Source organism: Pelobates fuscus, chromosome 7 (genome assembly GCF_036172605.1).
Source record: "Pelobates fuscus isolate aPelFus1 chromosome 7, aPelFus1.pri, whole genome shotgun sequence".
NCBI lineage: Eukaryota > Metazoa > Chordata > Amphibia > Anura > Pelobatidae > Pelobates > Pelobates fuscus.
The window spans coordinates 47916447-47940499 of NC_086323.1; the positions used below are offsets into that span (position 1 = coordinate 47916447).

At 41.9% G+C, this 24053-nt stretch overlaps 1 protein-coding gene across 1 annotated transcript; it reads right to left on the bottom strand.

Moving 5' to 3' along the window:
• Positions 1-5059: 5059 nt before the first annotated feature.
• Positions 5060-21249, bottom strand: DHCR24 (24-dehydrocholesterol reductase). Its single transcript, XM_063428155.1, has 10 exons — positions 21175-21249; positions 18845-19094; positions 16545-16700; positions 12041-12146; positions 10974-11092; positions 10582-10845; positions 9049-9192; positions 8199-8396; positions 7441-7619; positions 5060-5665 (listed from the first exon to the last, which is right to left on the bottom strand). Exons 2-10 carry the CDS (start codon positions 19073-19075, stop codon positions 5512-5514), a joined length of 1551 nt encoding a protein of 516 aa, XP_063284225.1. The 5' UTR covers positions 19076-19094; positions 21175-21249; the 3' UTR covers positions 5060-5511.
• Between the last annotated feature and the right edge of the window lie 2804 nt (positions 21250-24053).

The following is a 24053-nucleotide window of genomic DNA, read 5'->3' on the forward strand; positions in this document are numbered from 1 at the left end:
AAATGTAAACCGATCTCACACACAGAAACTTTCATATACATATCTTACATGAGCCCTAAACACATGTATACATCTTGAAAAGGTCATTTACAAATTCACATGTAAGCAGTTGTGGTATTTACCCATGGCTTATTTGGAATAATTTAGTTTTTTAGTATTGTATTTACTTGAAAGGTGATGAACAACTAACACATAAATAAAGGATTATACAGAAAACCTGAGATTGCAGTTAATGGATACCTAAAAAATAAAATAAATAAAAAATTAGCTTTTTAAAATAAATGTACTCAATTATTTTCATGTTTTCATCCTTTTTAAAATTATTAATTGGAAATGCTTTACAGATTATATGGTATCGTGCAATATTTCAGACAGGTAAATGTGGTAACTTGATATTAATGGTAATATATCCTGCTTATTGGAGGAAAACTGATCATTTAGAAAATGCAGCTTCTGGAAAATGCTGCCAAATAGTAAAAATACTGTCTGTATGTGATCATGATCCCTACATACAGAACATTGCAGGCTAATATTGCACCCTGTGAAAATACCTATAGTGAGCTCAGAGACATCCCAGATCCCACTCCCAGGCTCAGGCTGCTAGAGTGCAGCCATGCAGTTTGACATACAAAGCTGCCATCAACAATTCCTCTGAAGAGATGCAGAATAACAGAATGGAGCCCTAGCAGAAAATATATTTTTTTCTGTAGGATATAGTCATGGTTGGTAGAGGAGCAGATGTGAGGTTTTGTGTGCAAACTTTAATGTTACATTTACAGGAAAAAAAACAGTGTTCAAATTGCTAATTAGAACTCAGAGTTGTGGAAATTAAGAATGGAGAATTGCCAATAAAAGGGGAAAATAAATCATCTAAAAATATATATTTCAATTACATTTTTATTCTTTCTTAGTCTTTTGTAAATAGATGGAAGTCTGAATTTATATATGTATAACATATATACAGAAGGCATTACATGTAGGGGACGGGGCTAATTCACCATTATGGGTCCCCTTAAGGATACTTGATGAAAATTGACTCATCTTCATCTACAAAGCTGGCTTTATCTAGAGAGATCATCAGATCTAGAAACAATAGTTCCTTCTCATATACTGCCGAGGTTAATTGAAGTCCTATAGAGTTGTCGTTCAAATGTTCCACCACATCATAAAATAGGGATATTGGTCAGGTCCACAACACAATGGTGTGGTCCTGATACATTGATGACATTATGATGTGGAGAGTTATTTTTTTGCAAATAGGGAATAAACACACAAGTTGCCTCTCATTGTGCCAGGTACAAATTGTCATAAGTACACAAATTGTATAAGGGCACTGCATTTTTCTATAGCTGTCCCTCGTCTGTAGGTAGATACTCCCATTAAAAGAAAGGGAAAAAAAATAAATTGTGGGTCAAAATGAAATTTAGAATTGTCAGCATAAATTGGTTGTGATTGAACCATTTATTTTGTATCAAAAAAACAATTGCAGGCTTCCAGAATGTTGTAATGTGAAACCACATCCAAACTGGAAATGACTGAATAAGGAGGGACATTGATATTTTCCAGGTTCAGGAGAATGTCCCTAATATTAATATAGAAGGGATATCTCCATAATAGGTCTTAAAACTTCATCCACACAGATGCTAGCTCCCTCAGTCAGTGAGCCCCTACCAGATATGACTGGTCATTCTTGGTCCCACGTATTTCATTAGTATATAGTCGCAGCCTATCATACTCTAAAGCAGAATATTTAAATGCCTGGTTTTCAGGTGTCTCTTACACCTTGATGAACAGTCAAATGCTAGTGACAAATGTAATATTCTTTAGTTAGAGATGTATTTTATCTAATTTTCCTGGTCTAAGCTAATTTGATTACCTCGGTTTCAGCCACGTCCCTCTTCACTCGACCTTGAACTTGAGGTATTTTTGTCATCCCCTTCTATCCTTGTCTCCCTGGCAGTCCCATTTTTTTTTCTATCTGGGCAATTTAAAGGTTATTGGTGATAGGTTTCATTTGACCGTCACAGTGGTGCCATTTCCTTTACCATAAGCAGAACACTATATACTGCTCAATGATATGTTGTCTCCCTCCACTGGCAACAACTGTTACTACGTGTGATATTTTACTTGACAGATTCAATTCAGCTATTTGTACTTATTCCTGTGATCTCATGGATTTGTAGGCAGACTGATTTCTTGTTTTCTCTTTTTCCGGTTCATTTCACTAGTGGAACACTGATTTGTGCGTGTTAAAATGAGTTATATTTTATATTTTAGAGTACTTTTCTACACTTACATTTATTAAAAAAAGTCAAAGAAATGTTAAAAGATTTTTAAAAAATGGAGGGGGGAAGGGAAAGCGTAGGGTCAGAGCAGACCCTCTCTTTTGGGCTATGTGCATTGATCCTTTAAAATTGCAGTTTAAGAGTGGAAAACAGGCAACCACCCAATTGCCATACCCTTCACTAGTCTCAGGAAGTTAACAAAGGCTGACCAAGTCCAACCACCTGATGTATCGGCGACCTCCTGCGGGGCTCACAAAAGTCTGCATGGGACAAGATGGTGAGGGGAGATGAAGAATCCTCATACTCCTTGGAAGATATATCTTTCGACCATGCATTGCTGACAGGACACAAACACAAGTAACCCAATATAGGGAAGCCAGTCTTGGCAGTACAGTTAAAAAAATATGGTGGGGGAACTTCAAGCAAATATCCATGGCCATGGCCTACTTCAAGGATGCCATCGCCGGCAATACTTTTCAGATCACCCTTCTGGAGGCTGCAGAGAGCATCCAAGACTCCAGGATAACTTCCATGGAGCACAAACTTGCTGAGATCCAAAACAACAGGCCACCTATGACACCATGCTATAGAATATAATGCCTCTGCTGATTCTCTAAAGATTCATGGTATTCTGGATTATATAGGCCTCTTTTACCTCATATTGTCCCACACCTACTAAACATCCTGTTGTTGCCTAAACAAGCTAAAGTGGTTAAGCTCAACGGGATGTTTCGATTACCAAAGCCGGCGACAGCATTCAACAGCAGCGCAAGCAGACCTAATCGTCCATTTTCCATTGCTACAGGATAAGGCCCTTCACCTAGCAGCTGCCTGAGGCCTTACTGTTTGAGAGCTCCACTCTGTCACTGTTCCCAGGCCTCACCAAAAGCCCTATAAAGTGGCAAAGAGCCCTGCAGCCACTCTTGCAACTCCTTCGATATAGAAATACCACATCTACACAAGTTAGGCTTTGTAGAGTCCCTGAGTGCAAATGGCTGGGATCTATCACAGTTGGAGCCTTCCACTATTGCGGAATTCACTCCCCGCACAATTCAGCACCTACCACCTACAAGAGAAACGACCTTAACAGCTGTAACCTGAAGTCAAGACTCTCTTGTCCTCCTGAGGACTGCCAAGTTCCACCACCAAAAGCCGCAGTTCAATTATGTGATATTTAAGGCTTATTGGCTTCTGCTCCATTTTCTTTTAGTTCCTTTTCTAATAGGGTTTTAGCACCAGGGGAAAAGCATTATGTTCATTCAAGTATTTACACCTTTAGGCTGTTCAAATGCAGTATTGAGTTTCAAATATTTCCAATCCATTCCTCCCCGGTTACCGGACAGTTATCCTGACTATAATATTGCTGCACCGGAACAGTGGAGAATTCCTACAAGGGTATAGCACACTTCGTTGATCACCTACTCCTCCTGTTTGTAACGGAAATGGTAGTTTGTCTTTAATTTTACTTTAGTTTGTGTTTTTATTACCTTATCCTATAGAACCTCATTCTACATGCTTTGCTCATAATGATAGATTGGTTCTACTGCATAATGTATTTGTGTAATCCATGCTATCTTGTATGTAGTTGACATAACCACTTGTGGATTAAATAAATAGAGAACTTATAAAAAAAACAAAACTTAAAAGATTCAAGAAATGTTTAAGGGAGGTCTGGCATATGATGTTGCATTGATTTAATACAGGTGAATTAAGTTCCAACGCATTATTGAAAGATCTTTATATTACACAAAAGTAATATAAAATGCAGAACCATTGGCAAAAAATGGTTACTACTCCAAACTGAATTTTTTAGACCATTCATTAAAATCAGCGGTCTAAACCAATGGACAAATGCCCTTACTCAAAGAAATGTGACCAATGTTTAAAAAAAAAAAAAAGGGTGTGAATTGTCATCAAAGTAGAAGAATGTAGCATGGCAGAACTGGGTCAAAAGGGGATGACATGAGAGCATGGAGTGACAGACAATTGGCAGCACACAAAGAGAGCTTACCAGGGCAGTGGTCAAGCTGTAGGCAGAAAGACTTAAACACAGACCAAGTTAAAAAAATAAAATTAAAATAATTTATCTTGGATTTATCAAGTTCCTAACTCAAGCATATTCAGCTTTCACTAACCAGGTGGGTAGATCGTTCAGCCTGTTAACTGTGCTGTGTATTCTTACTTAAAGGGACACTCCAGGCACCCAGACCACTTCTGCCCATTGGAGTGGTCTGGGTGCCAACTCCCACTACCCTTAACCCTGCAACTGTAATTATTGCAGTTTTCTATAAACTGCAATAATTACCTTGCAGGGTTAAGTCCTCCCCTAGTGGCTGTCTGCTAGACAGCCACTAGAGGGAACTTCCTGGTCCCTAGCACAGATTATCTGTGCTAGAGCGTCGCTGGACGTCCTCACGCTGTGTGAGGACCTCCAGCGTCGCTCTATTCCCCATAGGGAAGCATTGAAATTCATTTTCAATGCTTTCCTATGGGGTGCGCCAATGCGCATGCGCAGCATTGCCGCGCATGCGCATTGGACTCCTCGGCCAGTGGGCGGGATCAGTCTCGCCCACCGGAGGAAGAAGGAGGAGCGGCGGGGGAGGAGCAGGCAGCGACGTGGGACATGTCGCTGCCTGAGGTAAGTGACTGAAGGGGTTTTTACCCCTTCAGTAACCGGGGATTAGGGGGGTGGGAGGGAGAGGGACCCTCCAGTGCCAGGAAAACGGATTGTTTTCCTGGCACTGGAGTTTCCCTTTAATTCATACACTAACTCCTTTTAAACAGTTACAAAGCATTTATTTGGTACAAAATGTCAATAAAAGGTCAAATTAAAATGGTTTGCAGGGATATTTAGTTTTTCTTGCAATGTTAGCCCTTTTAAGTCATAATACATTGGAGCTTCCAATAATTGCGAGATCTCATATTTACATTAAATAAATATATGACCAAAGACTTCCTTTGTCCAAACAGATCTTCTGCCCAGATCCAGTAGAGGCATAACAGAACCACTAGACTTATATCGACAAGAATGGTTGACCAAATCCAGATGAGTCAAAGCAGAACTAGTTGAATAAGTTCAGCAGAGACAAGGCAGGACTAGTTAACCAGATCTTTGTTTTGCTTGTAGCTCCAAAAAACATTACATTTATTATAAAAGCTTCAGTTCTCGGATGTAACGAAGTGTAAAATAAAGTGTCCGATTTCTCCTTTTTCGGTATTTGTTATGTCAGTGCCGTGCTGATTTGCAGATTTTATTATAAACCTCAGGGAAAGCATCATTGCAATTTAATTTCTCTCGCAGCTTCCAATACAATGATCCGTCAAACATTTCCCAGAATTCCTCCTGACTCATATAACAATCGGCATACAGCATCTGGAACCTGATTTGAAGCAAGAAAGAAAGGCTGATCAGGTGAAATGAAAAGTGATCTGGATCACCAAATAGAATGTTATGGTTTTTGTAACCCGTAAAATATCTAAAGCACTCATAGAATAATGGCAGAGCCCTGTGCATGTTCCCTATTGGAGGGCTTCAAACAATACACTGTCTGAGATTACTGGGTAGGAAACCACTTTCTAACCTGCTGCAATGCTATGGCACTGTTCCAGCATGCCAATTTAAGTCTTTAACAAACCACCACTTGAATGGTGCCGAGTCCTGGATTTCTTCCCTTTGCAATCAGCCATTTGTGCCCCCCATCAGGCAGTGAATAGCAAGACTGGTGGAGATCAATGCTATGGAAATATTAATGGCCTCATTCGCCAGCACTTCTGATAAACATGCAATTACCTAGAAGCAGTGATTAGACTAAATATCTCGTAAAGCAAATACTTCATAGAAGCTACAACTAGTAGGCTGTCCACCCCAGCTACAACTACTGGTCAGTCTACCTCAGCCACCCCACCCAACCTCTTCCACACTTTAAAAAACAAACTTATTTTTCCTATTTTCTCCCTTTGGTCATATTCTAACTTTTTCCACTTAACATACTTTCTTGGTCTCTGGCATTAAACCACCTTATTTGTGATGTGTGTTAGATACTGGACTCCTGCGTATTCACCAAACTCTGGCCCTCCAGATATTGCTACAACTCCCATGATTCTTTGAATAAAATAAAAAGCCAGAGAACCATGGGAGGTGTAGTTAAACATCTGGAGGGCCAGAGTTTGGAGAATTCGATGAAAGCCTCCTTCCTATCTCAGCTGATGTATGGTCTGCACTATGCCTCACCTGGGTACTTAGAATTCTGCACAGAGTCTGATAATTGTTTAGTTACTTCACTCTAACTCTGCTTATTACAATGAAAAAAAGAAATATCACAACAAAGAGTGAAGTAGTAGTTCCCAGGCACTAGTCTGCCTCCTCTCCTTCTGTGCTCGGCCTAAAGCAGAAGTATTAGCTTGAGCAGAGAAGGGAAGGCAGTGATAGGCCGTCAGTTGACACTCTCCGCTTCTCACTGACTGCAAATCAAGCGTAAACATCTATTTGTATTTTTTTTATCCAAACATTTTTATTGGAAATTATGCAGAGTATCAGCAACAGTATGGGTGTTGGGATTACATTTCCGTATACCTGAGATGATGGATTCCATTTAAATAAAATAAACAAAAGCGTCATACATTATAGATGTGAAAGTGGGGACCCAATCAGAGAGAGACCAGAGAAACCATTGTGAAACAAATACAAATGATAAATGTACACGTTTAAAATTTTACTCGCAATGGGCGGCCAGCCTGAGAGTCTATCATTGCCAGCCCTTTATTGCTTAAACCAATAATTCCACATTGGCGTGAGCCAAGGGGGAGAGGCCGCAGGACAGCGCCAGGGGACTGCTACTTCAGTGTTAAACCATTTGAAAATGGTTTTATGGATTACATTTATTGTAATAGTATGCAGCATCAGTAACCAATCAGTATGTTGCCAATTGTAGTAGAACTACATCGCTCATGATTCTTGGATAACATTTAGCATTAGGATAATGAGCAATGTAGTTGCTGCAGAGCAAGGAGTGGTGCACAACAATGTAGTGCAGTTTGGAAGAAAATGCTGGTTTGTTATGTTTTATAACATCCACTTTCTGTGTAGATTTGCGTCTCACCACTCATAATACAATATTTGTGTTCGTGTAAAGTGCCAGCATGTGACTTATCTTACCCATGGACATCCCTGACAAACTTCTCCAGTTGTCGCATGGAAGCTTTAGCATCAAAATGTTTCGTTCTTGGCTCGCCATATGCCCCTATATCCACGTACAGCTCTGTCTCGTTCCCTTTGGGGTGTACCATGCCAGGATTGCTTGGCAGTATAAAGGGGCACAGCCAAAGTGGGTAAACCTTCAGGAAGAAGTCAGATCACAATCAATGTGGCATACAATTACTACATTTTTATAAATCCTCAAAAACAATGTGTAACCTAACACGGATCACGGTTGATCACATGGTAGGTCCAATTCCTATGTGCACAGTAATGCTTATATAATTGTATTTTTATCGGAGATACTTTTGATCTGAAAACTATATTTTGTCTACATTCCCATATGAAAGAATGCATGTTCTGGGTATGGTTTTCAATTCCTGCTTTGATTCAGAAGTATGTCTGGCTGATTTCGTTAACAGTTGTTGAACCGAAAGATGTCAATTTAATAAAATTGTGAATTGTTAGAAATTGAAAGTGAATTTTATTATTTAGGCCAAAATCAGCTATGTTTCCAGTTCGGCTTTGTTTTCACAACAATTCACACTTTAGTAAATGATCCCGACTGCAATGGTTAGATTTTTAACTTGGATTATGTTACAGCGCACATTTGGAGAAGTCACAATAAGTGTATTTAAAAATTGTGGTGCATAATTATTTCTATTGCTCCAAAAACATGAAGACAGAAATGAGAAGACTAGGCTCATCTCCAAACTTACGTTGATCTGATTGTGGAACACCGTGATCGCTTGCTTTAGACATTTCATTGGGACCAGCATGTCCTGCACCACATGATGTTGTTCATACAGTTTTCGAATAGTCTCTCCCTGGGTGAGCTTTAATAATGAGATTTTCGGAGGAACCATCCAGCCAAAGAGGTAACGAAAGATTGGATGATTGCCAAAAGGAATGATGTCCTGAAAGAAAGGAAGAAAAATATTAAAATAATCATATAAAGTCTGGAAATGTAATAAAATATTTAATAACTCATTGAGAAGTCCCTGGATCTGTGAACGTGGGCGCTGGTTCATGCCTGAACTGGGGTCTGTGGAGGTGCTGGAGTTACTGAAGAGGCTGGTCTGAGGGAGAGGAGGCAGTCATGCTCAAGAAGAGTGTGCCGCCTGCCACTTCTGTTAGCTCAGTGGGTGACATCCAGGGGGTGTTCCATAATTGAAATATAAAAGTGCCAATTTCTCATAGAAATCTGCACTTTTATAAATTGGGGTTAAAATCGGATAGTTCTCACCCATAAAGTCAGCAAGCTGAAGGGCTTTGTGGGTGCTAAGTGGTCCTTTAAGATTAAGCAGTTATGTGAAAAACCTACTAGACAGTAAGGAAAAACTTGCTACACGTATCATCACATAGTAAACAAGATTTTCTTTTTAGTGGAATATGTGGTGCTGGAGTGACGGTTTCATAATCTAATCCATGCATGCTTAGAGATACGATGCAAGAAAGGAAATGGCAACCACTGCACTGGAAATACTGTACGACAAAAGCGGACAGGGAAAGTCTTTACAGGTTCACTGGCTGGTCTTTTTCGAAACTAGATTTATGAATTAGACCTACTTGCAGCTCCCAGAAGATACTTTTTGTGTGCCTGTGATAGTAATGGCGCAAAGGTATGTACTCTATTCCATCATGATTTTTCTTCAGGTATGTCTCAACATGACGAAAAAACCATGGCTTCCAATAATGTCCAATCTTGTTTACCTGCAAAAGAAGAGAAACAAGAAATGTTCTATTCGGCTCACCAAAGAATTAATGACGGGAAGTATCAAACATGTGGTTTGTCTCCAGAAGCTCCCTAGAAGTGGAGTGATTAGGTTTCCCTGTCTCCCCAGTTCTGGGTGAGGGAAGGAGAGAACAAAGCATTCCCCCCTGCTCAGTCTTCACCATATCTGTTCGCAGATAATGTACTGAGGCCAATCAAGAAATTATGTGCAGTAATATACTTCTAATATGCCCAACAGCTCTGCCTCTCCTTATTTGCAGCTCTATCAGTTAAACCACCAAGGACGACAACACAACACAAAATATATAAGAAAGCAGGAGGGGGCTCATAATGATAAATAAAGTTATAGTAATCATGGAAAAAGTGTTTACGGGGAGGAGAGAATAAAAACACAGAGAGGGATGGGAGAGCTTTTGAGAAATCGAGATAGTCAAAGAGAGAAAGGGCTAGGGAGACAAAGAGACAGACAGAAATAGCCATGGGGAGAGGAGGGAAGGAAAGAGGAGGACAGGGTGTGTGTCTTTATATATTTCCACCCCACCTGTTGTGGAACAAACTGTCATAACAACGCTTTGAGCTCTAAAGACAGTTTCATTTTTGTGGTTTAGAAGGTTTCCACAACAATTTGATAGGATTAATTTTTCCTGTAAAACTCAAGGCCAATCCATGCTCAGCACTCTCAGCCTATAATTACCTCCCAGCGATTGACAGACTGATAAGAGAATTCATTTGTGCATTAGCAGAGTGAAGGGAGAGAGACCTGTATTTGTGCTGGGAGAATTCTGAAATGTGTCAGGAAGTGCTCAAATACAGTTTAACACAAATCAGGGGAACAGACACCAATGATTGTTTTGCCCCATAACCATTGCATAGTTGTTACAGTTCTTAAATTGCCCCTCTAAACTACAAAGTATTAAAAAAACACTGTAGGCACTATAACCATTTAATCATTGAATAGACTAGAATGCATGCAGCCCGGTCCCTTAATCCCGTGTTAAACCATTTTAAAGATTTTTTTTTGCACTAAATACGGATCCCTGGCCACAACCAGACCCGCCTCTACTGGAGGTGTGGCTAAGGCAGAGATTACACAATTCCTTCTAGTCATACCAATTTGTACCAGAAACGGGAGCTGTCATAGGCTGAAAGTAGTCAATTCTGGATGGGATGGGCTGCTGTGGATTCTAATTTAGCATTAAAACATTAAAAATGGTTTTAAAAAAATCTCCAGACACTATAACAACTTCAATAAGATAAAGCAGTTACAGTGCCTACAGTGTCCCTTTAGCTATGCCAGTTTATTCACTAGCGTGACATGCAAAACTCTTCCAAGCAATCTTTTTATTAGTAATAAACATCTCCTTTACCTTCTCAGGCTGTGCATCATCAGTTAGGACACCAGTCATTATAACGGCTTCATCTGCAGAGTAAGCAAGTCCCTCCACAAAGTAGTTATCTTTGTTCTTTGACTCTCTGGAAAACTTCTCACAGATCTTGTCCAAGCCTTTCACTGGAGTGTAGTGTAGTTTGACGTACTTTTTAGCAGGAACGATCTTTATTTCGGCAGCAACCAGAAATCCGAGGGTGCCACAAGACCATGGGACAGCATAAAAAAGGTCAGAATTTTCTGTCTGAAAAATACTTTATTTAATAGGCATAGTAGTTTATCATTCTTCTTCCACACTTATTAAAACAGGGGGAGGGGAGACCGGGGGGGGGGGGGGGGGGGGTTAATTGGAAAATGTAAAAATATTCTTACTGGGGTACACCTCACAAGGCTTCCATCAGCAAGGACAAGCTCGTACGCCAAGCAGATATGCTGGAATAGACCAAAGTTATGGGACGAGGATTCAATGCCTGTTCCCATGATTAGACCACCTATAGAACAAAAGTTTAGGTCAAACAACCAAATCCTAAATGGAAGTACAGTTATACAGAATGTAGAATAAATCTATATTTGTCAGAAGACATTTAAGCTAGTGAACATGCAAGCTTTTGGGAGGAGAAAGGGATGGGGAAAAAATAAGAAGGAGGGTTTATTTAACTATAGTGAATTGATTATTGAACTGCAAAATGTAGGCAAAAACAGGCAAGCTGTGACTATAGCAGAGTTGGTTAATTTTTCCAAATGAGCATATTAAAGGGACACCATAGTTACCAGAACAACTACAGCTTATTGCATTTGATCTGGTGAGTAGAATCATTCCCTTCAGGCTTTTTGCTTTAAACACTGTCTTTTCAGAGAAATTGCAGTGTTTACATTACAGCCTAGTGATAACATCACTGGCCATGCCTTAGATAGCTGCTAGAGGTGCTTCCTGGGGCAGTGCTGCACAGTGAGCAGTGCTGCCATTCAGTGTCTTCACCCTCTGCATGGAGACACTGAACTTACCTCATAGAGATGCATTGATTCAATTCATCTCTATGAGATATGTGGCCAGGGCTGTCTTTGAATTGTGCTGGCTCTGCCCTCATCTGCCTCCTTGACAGTCTCAGTCAATCCTATGGCGAAGCATTGTGATTGGCTCAGACCACCACTTCTGATGAGGTCAGCAGACAGGATGCAGGTCAGAGGCAGAGCCAGCAGCTGCAGACTTGAATACAAGTAAGATGTTACAATATTTAGGGAAGCAAGAAGGGTCAAGGGGAGCTAGATGGTGGTTTTAACACTACAGGGTCAGGGATACATGTTTGTGGGGAGAGCAACTGGTATGCAGGAGCACTTTTGTTTATGAAAAGGCCGAGGAAACAGTATGATGGTACAGATATAGATTAGTAGCTATATAGTTTATTTAAAAAAATTAATTTAAAAAAAATTACTCTTACCAACAGTTAAGTCATCAAGTTCTGGCAAAACTGGAAGTGTCCAGCCAAGTGAATTGAGTAAAGCAGTCACCTGACCCATATTGACTAATGGTTCCACACGCACAACCTAGCAGGGTAACAAATACAGGTTCGTAAATAGGAGAGATCATTATGCCTACAATGAAATGACAGTGATTTATCTCTATTTATTTTTTTAAACCGTGCAATCCAACCCCAGGCATGATAGTCTACTTTAACTACCAATATAGAAGTACCTGGGTGACCTATAAAATCAGCATATTACTTAGAAGAATTCAGACAACAAGCTGCTTCCCCTCTCCCCCCAAGAAATGTGTTCTAGTTCTAGGGTTCTAGTGTTGCAATTGTGTTTTTGAGGGGGTTTCCGTGTTAACATGCTATTTTATTTTTAGATGGTTACCAATAAAAAATTAAAAATAAAATTAAAAAAAAAGCATTTTTTTTTTTTTAATTATTACATTCTTTATTCAAAGACATTTTGAGTGGGGGGGCGGGGCCTGACAGCTAAGATGGCCAGTCGCACATTTTAGGAGCTCCTGCAACTCTGGGCCAAAAAGCGATGTTACCAACCGACATAATGGCACAAGTGGCAAACGGTGACCGGGAACAGGTGCAGAACAGCATCCTGCACACAGCGATACACGCCCGACACGGATGCACCGTGGAAACACTTCAACCGGCCATGCGGCCTAAACCTATGCTGAGCCTGAGGCCCAGGGTAGACGGCCGACCTCCCGGCACGGGACGCGCTCCTATACAGCCCACCACAGCCCTGCTGCGCCCCCCCTATGGACCGGTGGGGGACATCCCAGTCTTCGCTGGGGACGATCACCCCCATACTCACGCCTGAACGACCGACAAAATCGCCAACCAAGCGCAACTCACAAGGCCCGGCCAAGATGGAGCAACCACGCATCGCACCACCCAAGCACACAAGGGACTTCATAGACCTGCTACACACTCATTTCTGGGCAAAGCTTGAAGCTCGGAGAAAACCCTACCGGCTGGCGATGAGGGAGGTGGCGGTGTGGATCCGCCCGGCCACCCGGCGCACCCTGCAATGGACCCCCCCTCACAACGCCAGGGCGGCCTCCAAACTGAATCGAAGCCCAAACAGGCGGGAAACGGCGAACGCTGAAACCCGTGAGTCCGCATCACAGCAGAAAACCCGACCTACCCCTCACTCAGCGGACCCAGCAATAAAGGATAAGCAACACATCAATCTGCATACTGCCACCCACAAAGTCTGACCAACACTCAAGCGCAAGGGAGGATTGATAAAAGCACCAGGATATCGACCACAGACAGCCCGAGCATGCACCAACATACCTGCACGGAGAGTAGTCACCAGATGGCAAGCAACGATGCGTACCACTACTGTGACACACCCTCACTACTTCTCCACCAGCTCAGAGACACTGAGACAACACGGAAAGCACCTGAAGGATCACCCAACGAGCTGCGGTCCAACCAACACTCTGGACCAGACCAGGTCAGCTATAAAGCAACAACGGCAGCGTGATCACACCGGGTGGCACACTCTCATCGAGGTACCGAACGGAACTCTGACTACACTGAGAGGCCTACCTCACCGATCCGTTGAGAGCCGGGACAGCCAGCAGCGCTTACCCTGGTCACGGGACTATATCTGCCCCCTAGAGGGCATAGGCTAAGCAGACGTCCACTGGTTATACCCTGACCCTCGGAGAGGATGCCAGGCACATCTCACACATGAGGGACGCTATCCTGCCATTTCTCCATTGTTATACTTTTCTTATTTAAATTCTCTCACCTTAACTTTCTTAAGGGTAGCAGGTACAAGTCTATTTTACTTATGTTACACACCGTGTTTTTTAGTGCATACGCTCTCTCACCTAGCACCCACACACACGAGCGGATAGACAGGATATTATGCCATAGGTGAAGTGGTATGTTGTATGAGCAGCACCCTTTTCATATATCCCAATCTACCTGCCTAATCGATAACCAGGGCAGTGACTCACACTGATGTCAGTCAGTACAATGCGGTATCGCGTTGAATATAATATACCACGGGTCTCTGGTCCGCTCATGCATTAATTAGTCCCACCACACTCACTGCCACTGAGCTGATCTGGTGAAATAAAATAAAGCCCTAGCCTGAGCACTACTCCCAAGACGCCCAATCAGTCCATCAAGCATACTACTCAACACTTCTAGCATACCAAATGTATTAATCTCTGTATCCTTTTCCTCTCCTCCTGCCTTCACTTAGTCTCTCCATGAGGATATATTGTCAGCATGTTGGCTCTCTGAGCGAGGATTTAACGTTCAGACACACTGTCTAGCATAAATCCCCACGTATTACTATGTTTTAATATGTCTAAATTCTACTACTATGTCACACAGCTAATTGACTCCATATTATGTATGGCATGTTTACCACTTCCTTAAATCCACGGATGTCTCATAGAAGGTCAACTTCATGTTATAGCGTGGTTATTACATACTGCGTTCTACCGAGGTCACATAGCCAGTTAATTTTATGTTATGGCATGTTCACTACTTACTATACGGGTACCTCATAGCTTATCATTAAAGGACCACTCTAGTGCCAGGAAAACATACTCGTTTTCCTGGCACTAGAGTGCCCTGAGGGTGCCCCCACCCTCAGGGACCCCCTCCCGCCCGGCTCGGGAAAGGGGTTAAATCTTACCTTTTTCCAGCGCTGGGCGGAGAGCTCTCCTCCTGCTCTCCTCCTCCGACCCGCCTCTTCTCCTCCCCGTCGGCTGAATGCGCACGCGCGGCAAGAGCTGCGCGCGCATTCAGCCGGTCACATAGGAAAGCATTCATAATGCTTTCCTATGGACGCTGGTGTGCTCTCACTGAAGCACGCAAGCGCCTCTAGCGGCTGTCAATGAGACAGCCACTAGAGGACATAGGGGGAAGGCTTAACCCATTCATAAACATAGCAGTTTCTCTGAAACTGCTATGTTTATGAAAAAATGGGTTAACCCTAGAAGGACCTGGCACCCAGACCACCTCATTAAGCTGAAGTGGTCTGGGTGCCTAGAGTGGTCCTTTAAGCCTCCTATGTTAAGGATCCAAGGCAATGTTAATGCATAGTGGTATAAACGTTAATAGTTAATACTTAATCTTACGCGAGACTAAGCTTGAATCATCTTACTCTATAGTTTAAAACCACATCTCTTGTTTTGTCATAACTGTTACAACTCTGATATCAATATAAAAAATGTGCTGTCAAATCATATGCCATGTCAATTCCACTGTACCTAAATGGCCGGCTAATGCTATTGTGGCATGGTATGGCAAGATGTTAACTGTATCAACATGCACAAGAAAAATAAAGAATTAAAAAAAAAAAAACAAAAAAAAAAAAAAAAACACATTTTGAGTTATTCCATGGACCAAGAACAAGAATTGTAATTTGGAAGAGAAACAAAATAAGTTTCTAATTATACTGTACGTCATACTCAGTTTCGGGTACAACCTATACATTTTCTTTTGTCACCATAGTTCTTAGTGAAAACAACTTCTTAGTAAATAAAGATTACAATGGAGTCCCTCATCCTCGAACTGTTCAGTATTTGCCGTCAAATACTGTCATGTCTTTGTTTTCCGGTCTTCCATCTCCCCGTCTATTTTTTTTCCCCAAGTAGGGTAACTACATCCAAGGTGTTCTAGCTATATTCATATCATTCTATTATGTATCTATGTTAGCTACATTTATCACTCTGAATAGGGTTCATTTGTCTAGTGTGAGTGCTTGCTAAATATTGAGAAAAACGAAGAGAGAAAAAAAAGAGGGGTGGGGAGGATGAGAGAAAGGGGAAGTGTTCGGTAGGAATAGATTGAATGTCTGGGACGCTACTTCACAACCCTTGACTCTTTCCAATTCCCATGTGAGTTAGCACTAGTCCATTTCTGATATTTCCTTTCCTCTATGATAACCATTGTCTAGGTGCCACTTCTTCCCTTGGTCGTTTTGAAATACAGTCCAACCATGTAAACCACAGCCTGTAATGTTTTTCAAATAGTCCCTGCAGGGATGCTTCAGCTACTCTGCCCGGCCAGAACAAGCAATTTATCCTCAAATACACTGAATTTGCAGCTCAAACCAGCTGTGTCCTGCAGAGCAAACCACACCGGATCTTAACCTAGTTCAGCCACGAATAATCTAAAAGTGTTACGTATTTACTAAAGTATGAACTGCTGGGATCTCAAAGTGAATTCACATTTTCAGGCTAAAATAGCTGGAATGAAGGCAGAATAAGTTAAAGAAATTTTTACGTAAAATTTTAAATCCATTTTGAATTCCCAACAATCCACACTTTAAGGAATAACATACATGGTTTTTCGCTAAAGTGAGAATTCAAAATGGATTTGAAATAAAAAGGTAAAATAGAGTGAAAATTTAAGGCCAAAGTAGCCAAAATAGAGGCGTAGCTGAGAATCTAGTTCGGACACCTTATTCCATGGTACTTACCTGCCTCTTTGTGTCCACCTCCAGAATGTCCATGAGATTGATCATTATGTTCTTGTGGGTGGTCTTGTATTTCCCAACGCGCAAGGACACTGTTAGCCAACCCGGTCTTCCAGTGCACATAAAACGTTTAGTCCCTTCTGCTTTCCACTGACGCACCTGGAAAAAGATCCACCGTTCCATGCATCAATTAAACAGGCCAAAAGCAATAAAGACATGTATTAATCATGTTTAAAAAGCATTAAATAATAAGATAAACATGGTTTATTTATTTATGATCAGGGCAAAAGCCAAGAGGTAAATGAACAAGTCAGTTGTGGTTTGCTGGAACCGACGGTCGGGTAGACCTGTAAATAAAGAGGACCTACCAAGGTAATGATTAATAGAAAAAAGGGGAGGAGGTGGAGCAATCTTAACAGCTACGACCCAGGAGAGGAGGTACGTAGGCTGTTTAAATAGCCGGATAACCCCTCCCACAATATATATTCACACACACACTTTATTTATATGTAGTGGTTTTAGTGCAACAAGTTTTTAAGAAGCCTCCAGTTTTTTCCCCAAAAAACTATTTCCACTGCTCTCAGCCTATTATTAGGTTGTGCAGATTTGCATTTGATAATGCAACAGTGTAATTTCAAACGTGTTTAACATAATGCAGAATTTCAGGCCAGCAAAACATAGGGGATAGCACCCAACAACTAGCTGAACTATACTATACTTCCTAAGATACCTAGAGTGCCCCCAAAGCACAGAATTGGCAGCAGGGCATTCCATATTTTACTTGGAGAATTGATAGGTAGCAAACATCATATGTCCACCTCCAATAGATATCCTCAGGCTCTAAATGTAAACATACAGGCCTCTCTTATGATTAGATCATTCCCAATCTCATAGATCAGGCTTTTTATGAGTAACAGAGTAATACGGAAAGCATGAAGGACGAATACCTAGAATGGCTCAATCCCAGAATGAGTTCTAGTCACCTTGCTGTATTTCACTTGATAATGTGGGTGATTGAGGTGTGGGAACCAGGAGCAGAGCAATACATTCTTACACACTACCTTAGTAACAACCTGTGCAATGCCTCCTCTTGTTCCATCTTAGTTCAATCGTTACTTCTCTTAGTTCTCTCTTCGAAGGTTCAGGATCCCTAATTTTTCAAGACCACTGTTAATAATGTCGGTTCTTGTTCTCCTCCTCAAAGAGGTTGGCTACCCATTGTAGTTTAATAAAAACTGTAACAAGAGTGCAGGACAATGTCCCATCTCCGTTTTATGAACTGCCATTAGATTTAGGATTTAATTGTCAATTACTTGAAAGCCAGACGGACACACACACACCAAAGAGCACTATAGTCACCAGAACAACTACAGATTAATGTAGTTGTTCTGGTGTCTATAGCCGGTACCTGCAGGCTTTTTAATGTAGACACTGCCTTTTCAGAGAAAAAAGGTGTTTACATTAAAGCCTAGTAACACCTTTAGTGGCCACTCCTCAGATAACCACTAGAGGGGCTTCCTGGGGCAGTGCTGCATAATGTGGTGCAGCACTGACATTCAGCGTCTCCACATTCTGCATGAAGACGCTGAACTTCAATGCATCTCTATGAGGAGATGCTGACTGACCAGGGCAGAGTTTGGCTCCGCCCCAGCCCACTTCCTTGGCCGATGAGCATCAAAATTACGATCTCAGCCAATCCAATTCTTTCCTGTTGGAAAGCATCGTGATTTGCTTAAATCATCAATTCTAATGATGTCAGCCAAGGAGGTGGATTGGTGTAGAGCAATCAGACCTGCGTGGCGCTGAAAATAGGAGGAGCTTTCCTGACCCTATAGTGTTCCTTTAATAAATTGTATGGGTAGTTGAGTCCTACTGTGAGGAAGATGAACAAATATTCAGGTATCTGAACATGTAGCTCAATGGCCACGTTAAATAATTTAATCTTAATGATGCTAGCACTGGAGATGAGAACAGCTCTTCTTCTGATGAACAGCACAGTTTACAATTCTCTCACCTGTGGTCTCTGTCAAGACTTCAGACTAAAATAGATTAGTCTGCTCACATACAAGAGAGTACAGCACTGGTTCCACTCCTGGCAGATGAAGTGTCAAGAGCTGAGTAAATAAGATGGTGGCGCCCCACCATCTACCTTAAACTGCATCCTTGGACCACTCCAATGTCATCTTCAGGGGGATTCGCAAAATATGTGCCACTTTAAATCTGTGTGTAACTGCAGGAACTAAAAAAAAATTATACAAAGTTTTGTATAATTATACAATTTACAACGTTTTTATAGATTTCACCTGCTCTTGGATATCCTTCACCCGGCGATCATGGAGTTTGGGTGCACTGCACATTTTAAATACCAGCCATGCTCGCACGTAGTAATACAAATCAAACACAACAGAGAGGGGAAGCAAGAAGAGGCAAACGAAAATCCAGCGCTGGTGGACAAGGACATATTCTAATCCTTTTGTTTTAATCCAGAGCAGAAACAAGATGAGCAAACAGCCAATGTATACGAGCAGGTCCATCGTACAGAGAATGAGGAACCTAGAAGGTAAACAGACCAAGTTTTGGCAAACAGAGTAGACACATATTGCTAATATCAAAATATAGACTACAAAATGGAAAAGTAATAGAAGTTTTCAATGAACGGGAATGGGTAGAATTTGTGTTTGTGACCACAAATAATCATCGAATTCATAAAGTAAATACCAAACGACCTCAGAATCATCGACATAACAATTTTACAAGGAGCCATTTAAGGTAATCGATGAAGGATGTATACCTAACCCAAAGCAGAAAGGTTACAGAACTTGAATTTAACAGCTAAATGCTTAACCCAGGGCTGGCTGTTGGCAATTGCAGACAACTCTACAAATGGCCCTGCCGAGTCCTCTACTGAAAAGGCAAATGCCCGGAATGGGAAATCAAGGGATCTCCCCTGCAGGCCCAAGGAGCTCTGACACTCATTGGCAGGTGGGGAGATCACCGGCCAGCCCAGATATAGCGTCTCCGGCAGGTGTAAAAGAGTATTGCCGCATGTTACCATGGCAACGCTCTGATACTTTATGCGGCTCCAGACGGAGGAAGCACGGCGTGCCCTATCCCCTGGCACCTACTACAGCCCATATTTTCCCCTGCAAGCACTACAGCCAATACTCCCACCACGGACCCTACGCCCCCAGAAAATACCCCCCCCCCCCCCCCCTGTCCCTCTTTTTTTTATTTAAAAAAACACAGCACAATGCATAACTAACTTTTTGATAGCAACTGGTTTGGGCAAACCCTCATTACTGACAGTCCCTATTTAAAAGAAAATAGTATCTGGTCCTTCCTGCAGGGTCACAGTCCAAATACATGCTCTCCAGATCATAGGCTTATCTATCAAGAGCTGATATATTTGGACTGTGACCCTGCGTGGAGCTGGCAGCAACAATGTATTTTAGCAAACTGAAAAGCTGATTATCAAAATTAAGCCCATAAGAGCTGTTTTGGACGGTTATATCTGCTTATATTTTGCAATCTGGGCTTCACTAAAATTTCAGTTAAGTTTAGTGAATAAACTATTGATTTTAAGGTGACAAATAAATACTTAACCACCTTTAAGTGCAAATATTGATTTTAAATATTTTCCTTTTGCTCGTTTTAATTTAAGACGCACAAACATGCAAGGAGAAGCATGAGCCGATGCAGTTCAAGTTCATGTGACATGGACAGCTCCCATTTCAAACAATCAACAGAAGAAATTTAGAATTGGCTGTTCAGTGTCAGCTACTTCCCAGGCTCACTGAATAGAAAAAGCAATAGAAAAATCAATACATCACAGAAAAAGTGTCAATTTAAAATAGGGTTTAAATTTCAAGTCCTATGCTTCTCGCCAGTCCTTTAAAAAAAAAAAAAAAAAAAGGTACTCGCCACTGAAAGTATGGCGAACCGATGACACATTCACCAAGGCTCAATTTCTACACGCCATGGTAAAATTTTTCACTTGTTATGAGTGAGTGGAAAGTTTGCGCCCTGGTATAAGTATTACTATAAAAGAAAACATCACACACAAAAAATACGATTTGGCACATTTTAACCTCTTAAGGATGCGTGACAGTAATTTCCGTCATGCTTGTCCTTCCCTTAAAGACGCAGCGCCAGGGGCTGAAGAGAACGGCGCCCGTGACGGACAGGTTCAGGTAAGTAAACTCACCTTTGCCAGACCCCTACCCCCACACCCCTACCCCCACACCCCAAGCGGTGATGTCACCGTCTTTGTAAATGCTACAAAGTCCTTAGACGGGGAGAGCGCTGCTGGAGCTGTGTCGTTAAGGGGTTAATATCACTGGTAAGCAGATTTTAATAAAGAATTGGTCTTTATCATACACTGCAAGGCCTGCTTTAATTGGGTTAAAGGGGTTCTACAGTGTCCCTTTAATCAATGTAAAAACCGTGTACTATGGGAGGCAGAGGGACCAGTTTGATAAAACCACAGCTCCCATGATGCATTGCCAGTGATGCTATGCCTGATTCCCCACAGTAATGATAGAGAGTAGAGCTGAGAAGGACAGACCCTGGCTGCTAAGGCCGCTCTATACTGACCATGGGCATGCAGTCTATGCACTGGGTGAACACACTGTACCTGACAGTCTCTGCTCTCCGCCCGCACTGACAGCAACTCCAACCTCCTCCTCTAACCACACTGACCACTGCAAGCCACGCCCACTGGCAGTAACCCCGCCCTCGCACTCAAGCTATTGGTTGCCGTAGCAGGATGCTGAGATGATATCAGGTGGCGCGCTTTCGTGCTGTAGCCATTCATACAGTAGCGCTGGCAGTCGGAACAGGTGGCGGCTGGGAAGGAGTAGCCAATCAGCGCAGCGAGGGGAGGAGCCGGAGCGTTACCATGGCGACATGCTGTAGTGATGGGCGGTGATGGAGGTTACCTGGGCTCACATTCGAGCAAAGCCTGTCACACTGACATTGTACATAGTCAGTATTATAATATATTATATAATATACTGTCTGTAATATAATATATTATATAGAAGTATACTGTCAGTATTATAATATATAGTATACTGTCAGTAATATAATATATTATATAGTATACTGTCAGTATTATAATATATTATATAATATACAGTCAGTAATATTATATAGTATACTGTCAGTAATATTATATTTTATATAGTATACAGTCAGTAATATTATATAGTATACTGTCAGTATTATAATATATTATATAGTATACTGTCAGTATTATATTATATAGTATACTGTCAGTAATATAATATATTATATAGTATACTGTCCGTATTATAATATATTATATAATATACAGTCAGTAATATTATAAAGTATACAGTCAGTAATGTTATATAGTATTCTGTCTGTCAGTAATATTATATTATATAGTATACTGTCAGTAATATTATATAGTATAGTATACAGTCAGTAATGTTATATAGTATTCTGTCAGTAATATTATATTATATAGTATTCCTCCAACCCCTCCATGTATCTTATTCCCCCAGCCCATCCATTCATGTCTTTCATCCCCTCCCCTATGTGTTTCTTTCCTCCAGCCCCCCATGTGTCTCATTCCCCTCCCCAGCCTCTCCATTCATGTGTTTCATTGCCCCCAGCCCTTCAATTCATGTGTTTCATTCTCCCCAGCTCCACCATTCATGTGTTTCATTCCCCCAAGCCCCTCCATTCAAGTTTCTCACTCCCCCAGCTCCTCCATTCATGTGTTTCATTTCCTCCCCATGTGTCCTATTCCTTTAACTCCTCCATGTGTCTAATCCCCCCTAGCTTCTCCATTCATGTGTTTCATTCCTCCCAACCCTTGATTCATGTGTCTTATTCATGTGTTTCATTCCCACTCCCCATGTGTCTCTTTCCTACAGCCCCTCCATGTGTCTCATTCCCCCCAGCCAATCCATTCATATGTCTCATTCCCCCAGTCCCTCAATTTCTGTGTTTTATTCCCTCCCCCATGTGTCTCATTCCACCAGCCCCTTCATGTATCACATTTCCCCAGTCCCCTATGTGTCTCATCATCCCCATTCCCTCCATTCATGTGTTATATTCCCTTCCCCATGCGTCTCATTCTCCCAGCCTCTCCATGTGTCTCATACCCCCCAGCACCTCCATTCATGTATTTCATTCCCTCCCTATGTGTCTCATTACTCAAGTCCATTCATGTGTCCCATTCCCCACTGCCCCTCCATTCATGTGTCTCATTCCCCACTGCCCCTCCATTCATGTGTTTCATTTCCTCCCCCCATGTGTCCCATTCCTCCAACCCCTCCATGTGTCTCATTCCCTTTAAGCCCGTCCAATTATGTGTTTTATTTCCCCAGCCCCTCCATTCATGTGTCTCATTCCCCCAGCCCCTACAGGCATGTGTTTCAATCCCTCCCCCCAAGACACATGTGGGGCCTGGGTGAATGAGATACATGTGGGGCTAAGGGAATGAGACACATGGGGGTCTGGGGAATGAGACTCTTGAATATTTCTAAAAAAAATTGTATTTTTTTAAATTCTTTATTTTTGTCTCACTCCGCTCGTGAGTAGGTAACAGAGAGAAAATTAATAAAGATACAATATAGTAAATCAATATGACATACAGGCACTGTAAGTGAGTAGAGAGTGGAGGGAGGGTTTTTTTTATAGTTAAAGGTGTGCGGACCTAATAGGTAAATAGGTAAAAACCATTGCCCGTTTTGTGTGAACTATAAAGTTTAGGGAAGAGGGGTGGGGAGGTAATCTCCTTTAAGAGTTCTGCACCCTCGGGACAAGTATATCTGAGTAGTGTCCAGGTCGGGGTATGCTAGCACTCCATTGAGCTATACAGCAGTTTTGTAGAGGGTTAAAAAGAGTGTCAGAGAAATAATGGGAGCTCAGCTGAAAATCGCAAAAGAAAAAACAAAACTGTGTAACTGTCGGTAGGTAAACTTCGTGTGGTCTCAGATAGTCCTTCTGGCTCGATGATGGAGACACCTGGCTCGATGATGGAGACACCTCCAGCATGAGGACCGTGTGTATCGGGTCTGTCGGGTAACCAGTGTTGTGGACAGGTGTCCAGGGGTTTGCCGGGGTGTAAAAGCTGGGATCTTGGATGGATCCATGGCCTGAAGATGAGAGGTGGAGGCGCCCTGTTCATGTAGTATCTTCAGGTTGCGCATACTGGCCTCTAACTCTTGCGGTTTGTAGCAGTGGCTTTATGGATCTCCGCCAGAGTAGAGCCGTTTTCATGAGGTCAGGGAGCAGTAGTAGTGATGAGCTGTCAAATTAGATTGGGGTTTTCCCTCTCACCACGGATAAGATTAAAGCTTTATCTTGCATTGTTTGGAAACGAATGATAAGGTCCGCCGTGGCAGTGGTCTTAGCATTTTTTGGCTTTGGTAAGCGGAACATGCCGTCCAATTTTGGTGACTTTGCCTGTTTTGGTGGTAACAGGGCTGAGAAACACACCAAATGCAATGCGGTTCTTCCTCAGTGCCCACTGTTTCA

Excerpts from the sequence above, each read along its gene's own strand:
- DHCR24 (XM_063428155.1), bottom strand. The coding sequence starts at position 19,075 with ATGGACCTGCTCGTATACATTGGCTGTTTGCTCATCTTGTTTCTGCTC. Across the intron at positions 9,193-10,581 it reads ATGATGCACAGCCTGAGAAG|GTAAACAAGATTGGACATTA; the intron begins GTAAAGGAGATG and ends CTTCTTTTGCAG. Across the intron at positions 5,666-7,440 it reads TTTGTCAGGGATGTCCATGG|GTTCCAGATGCTGTATGCCG; the intron begins GTAAGATAAGTC and ends GCTTCAAATCAG.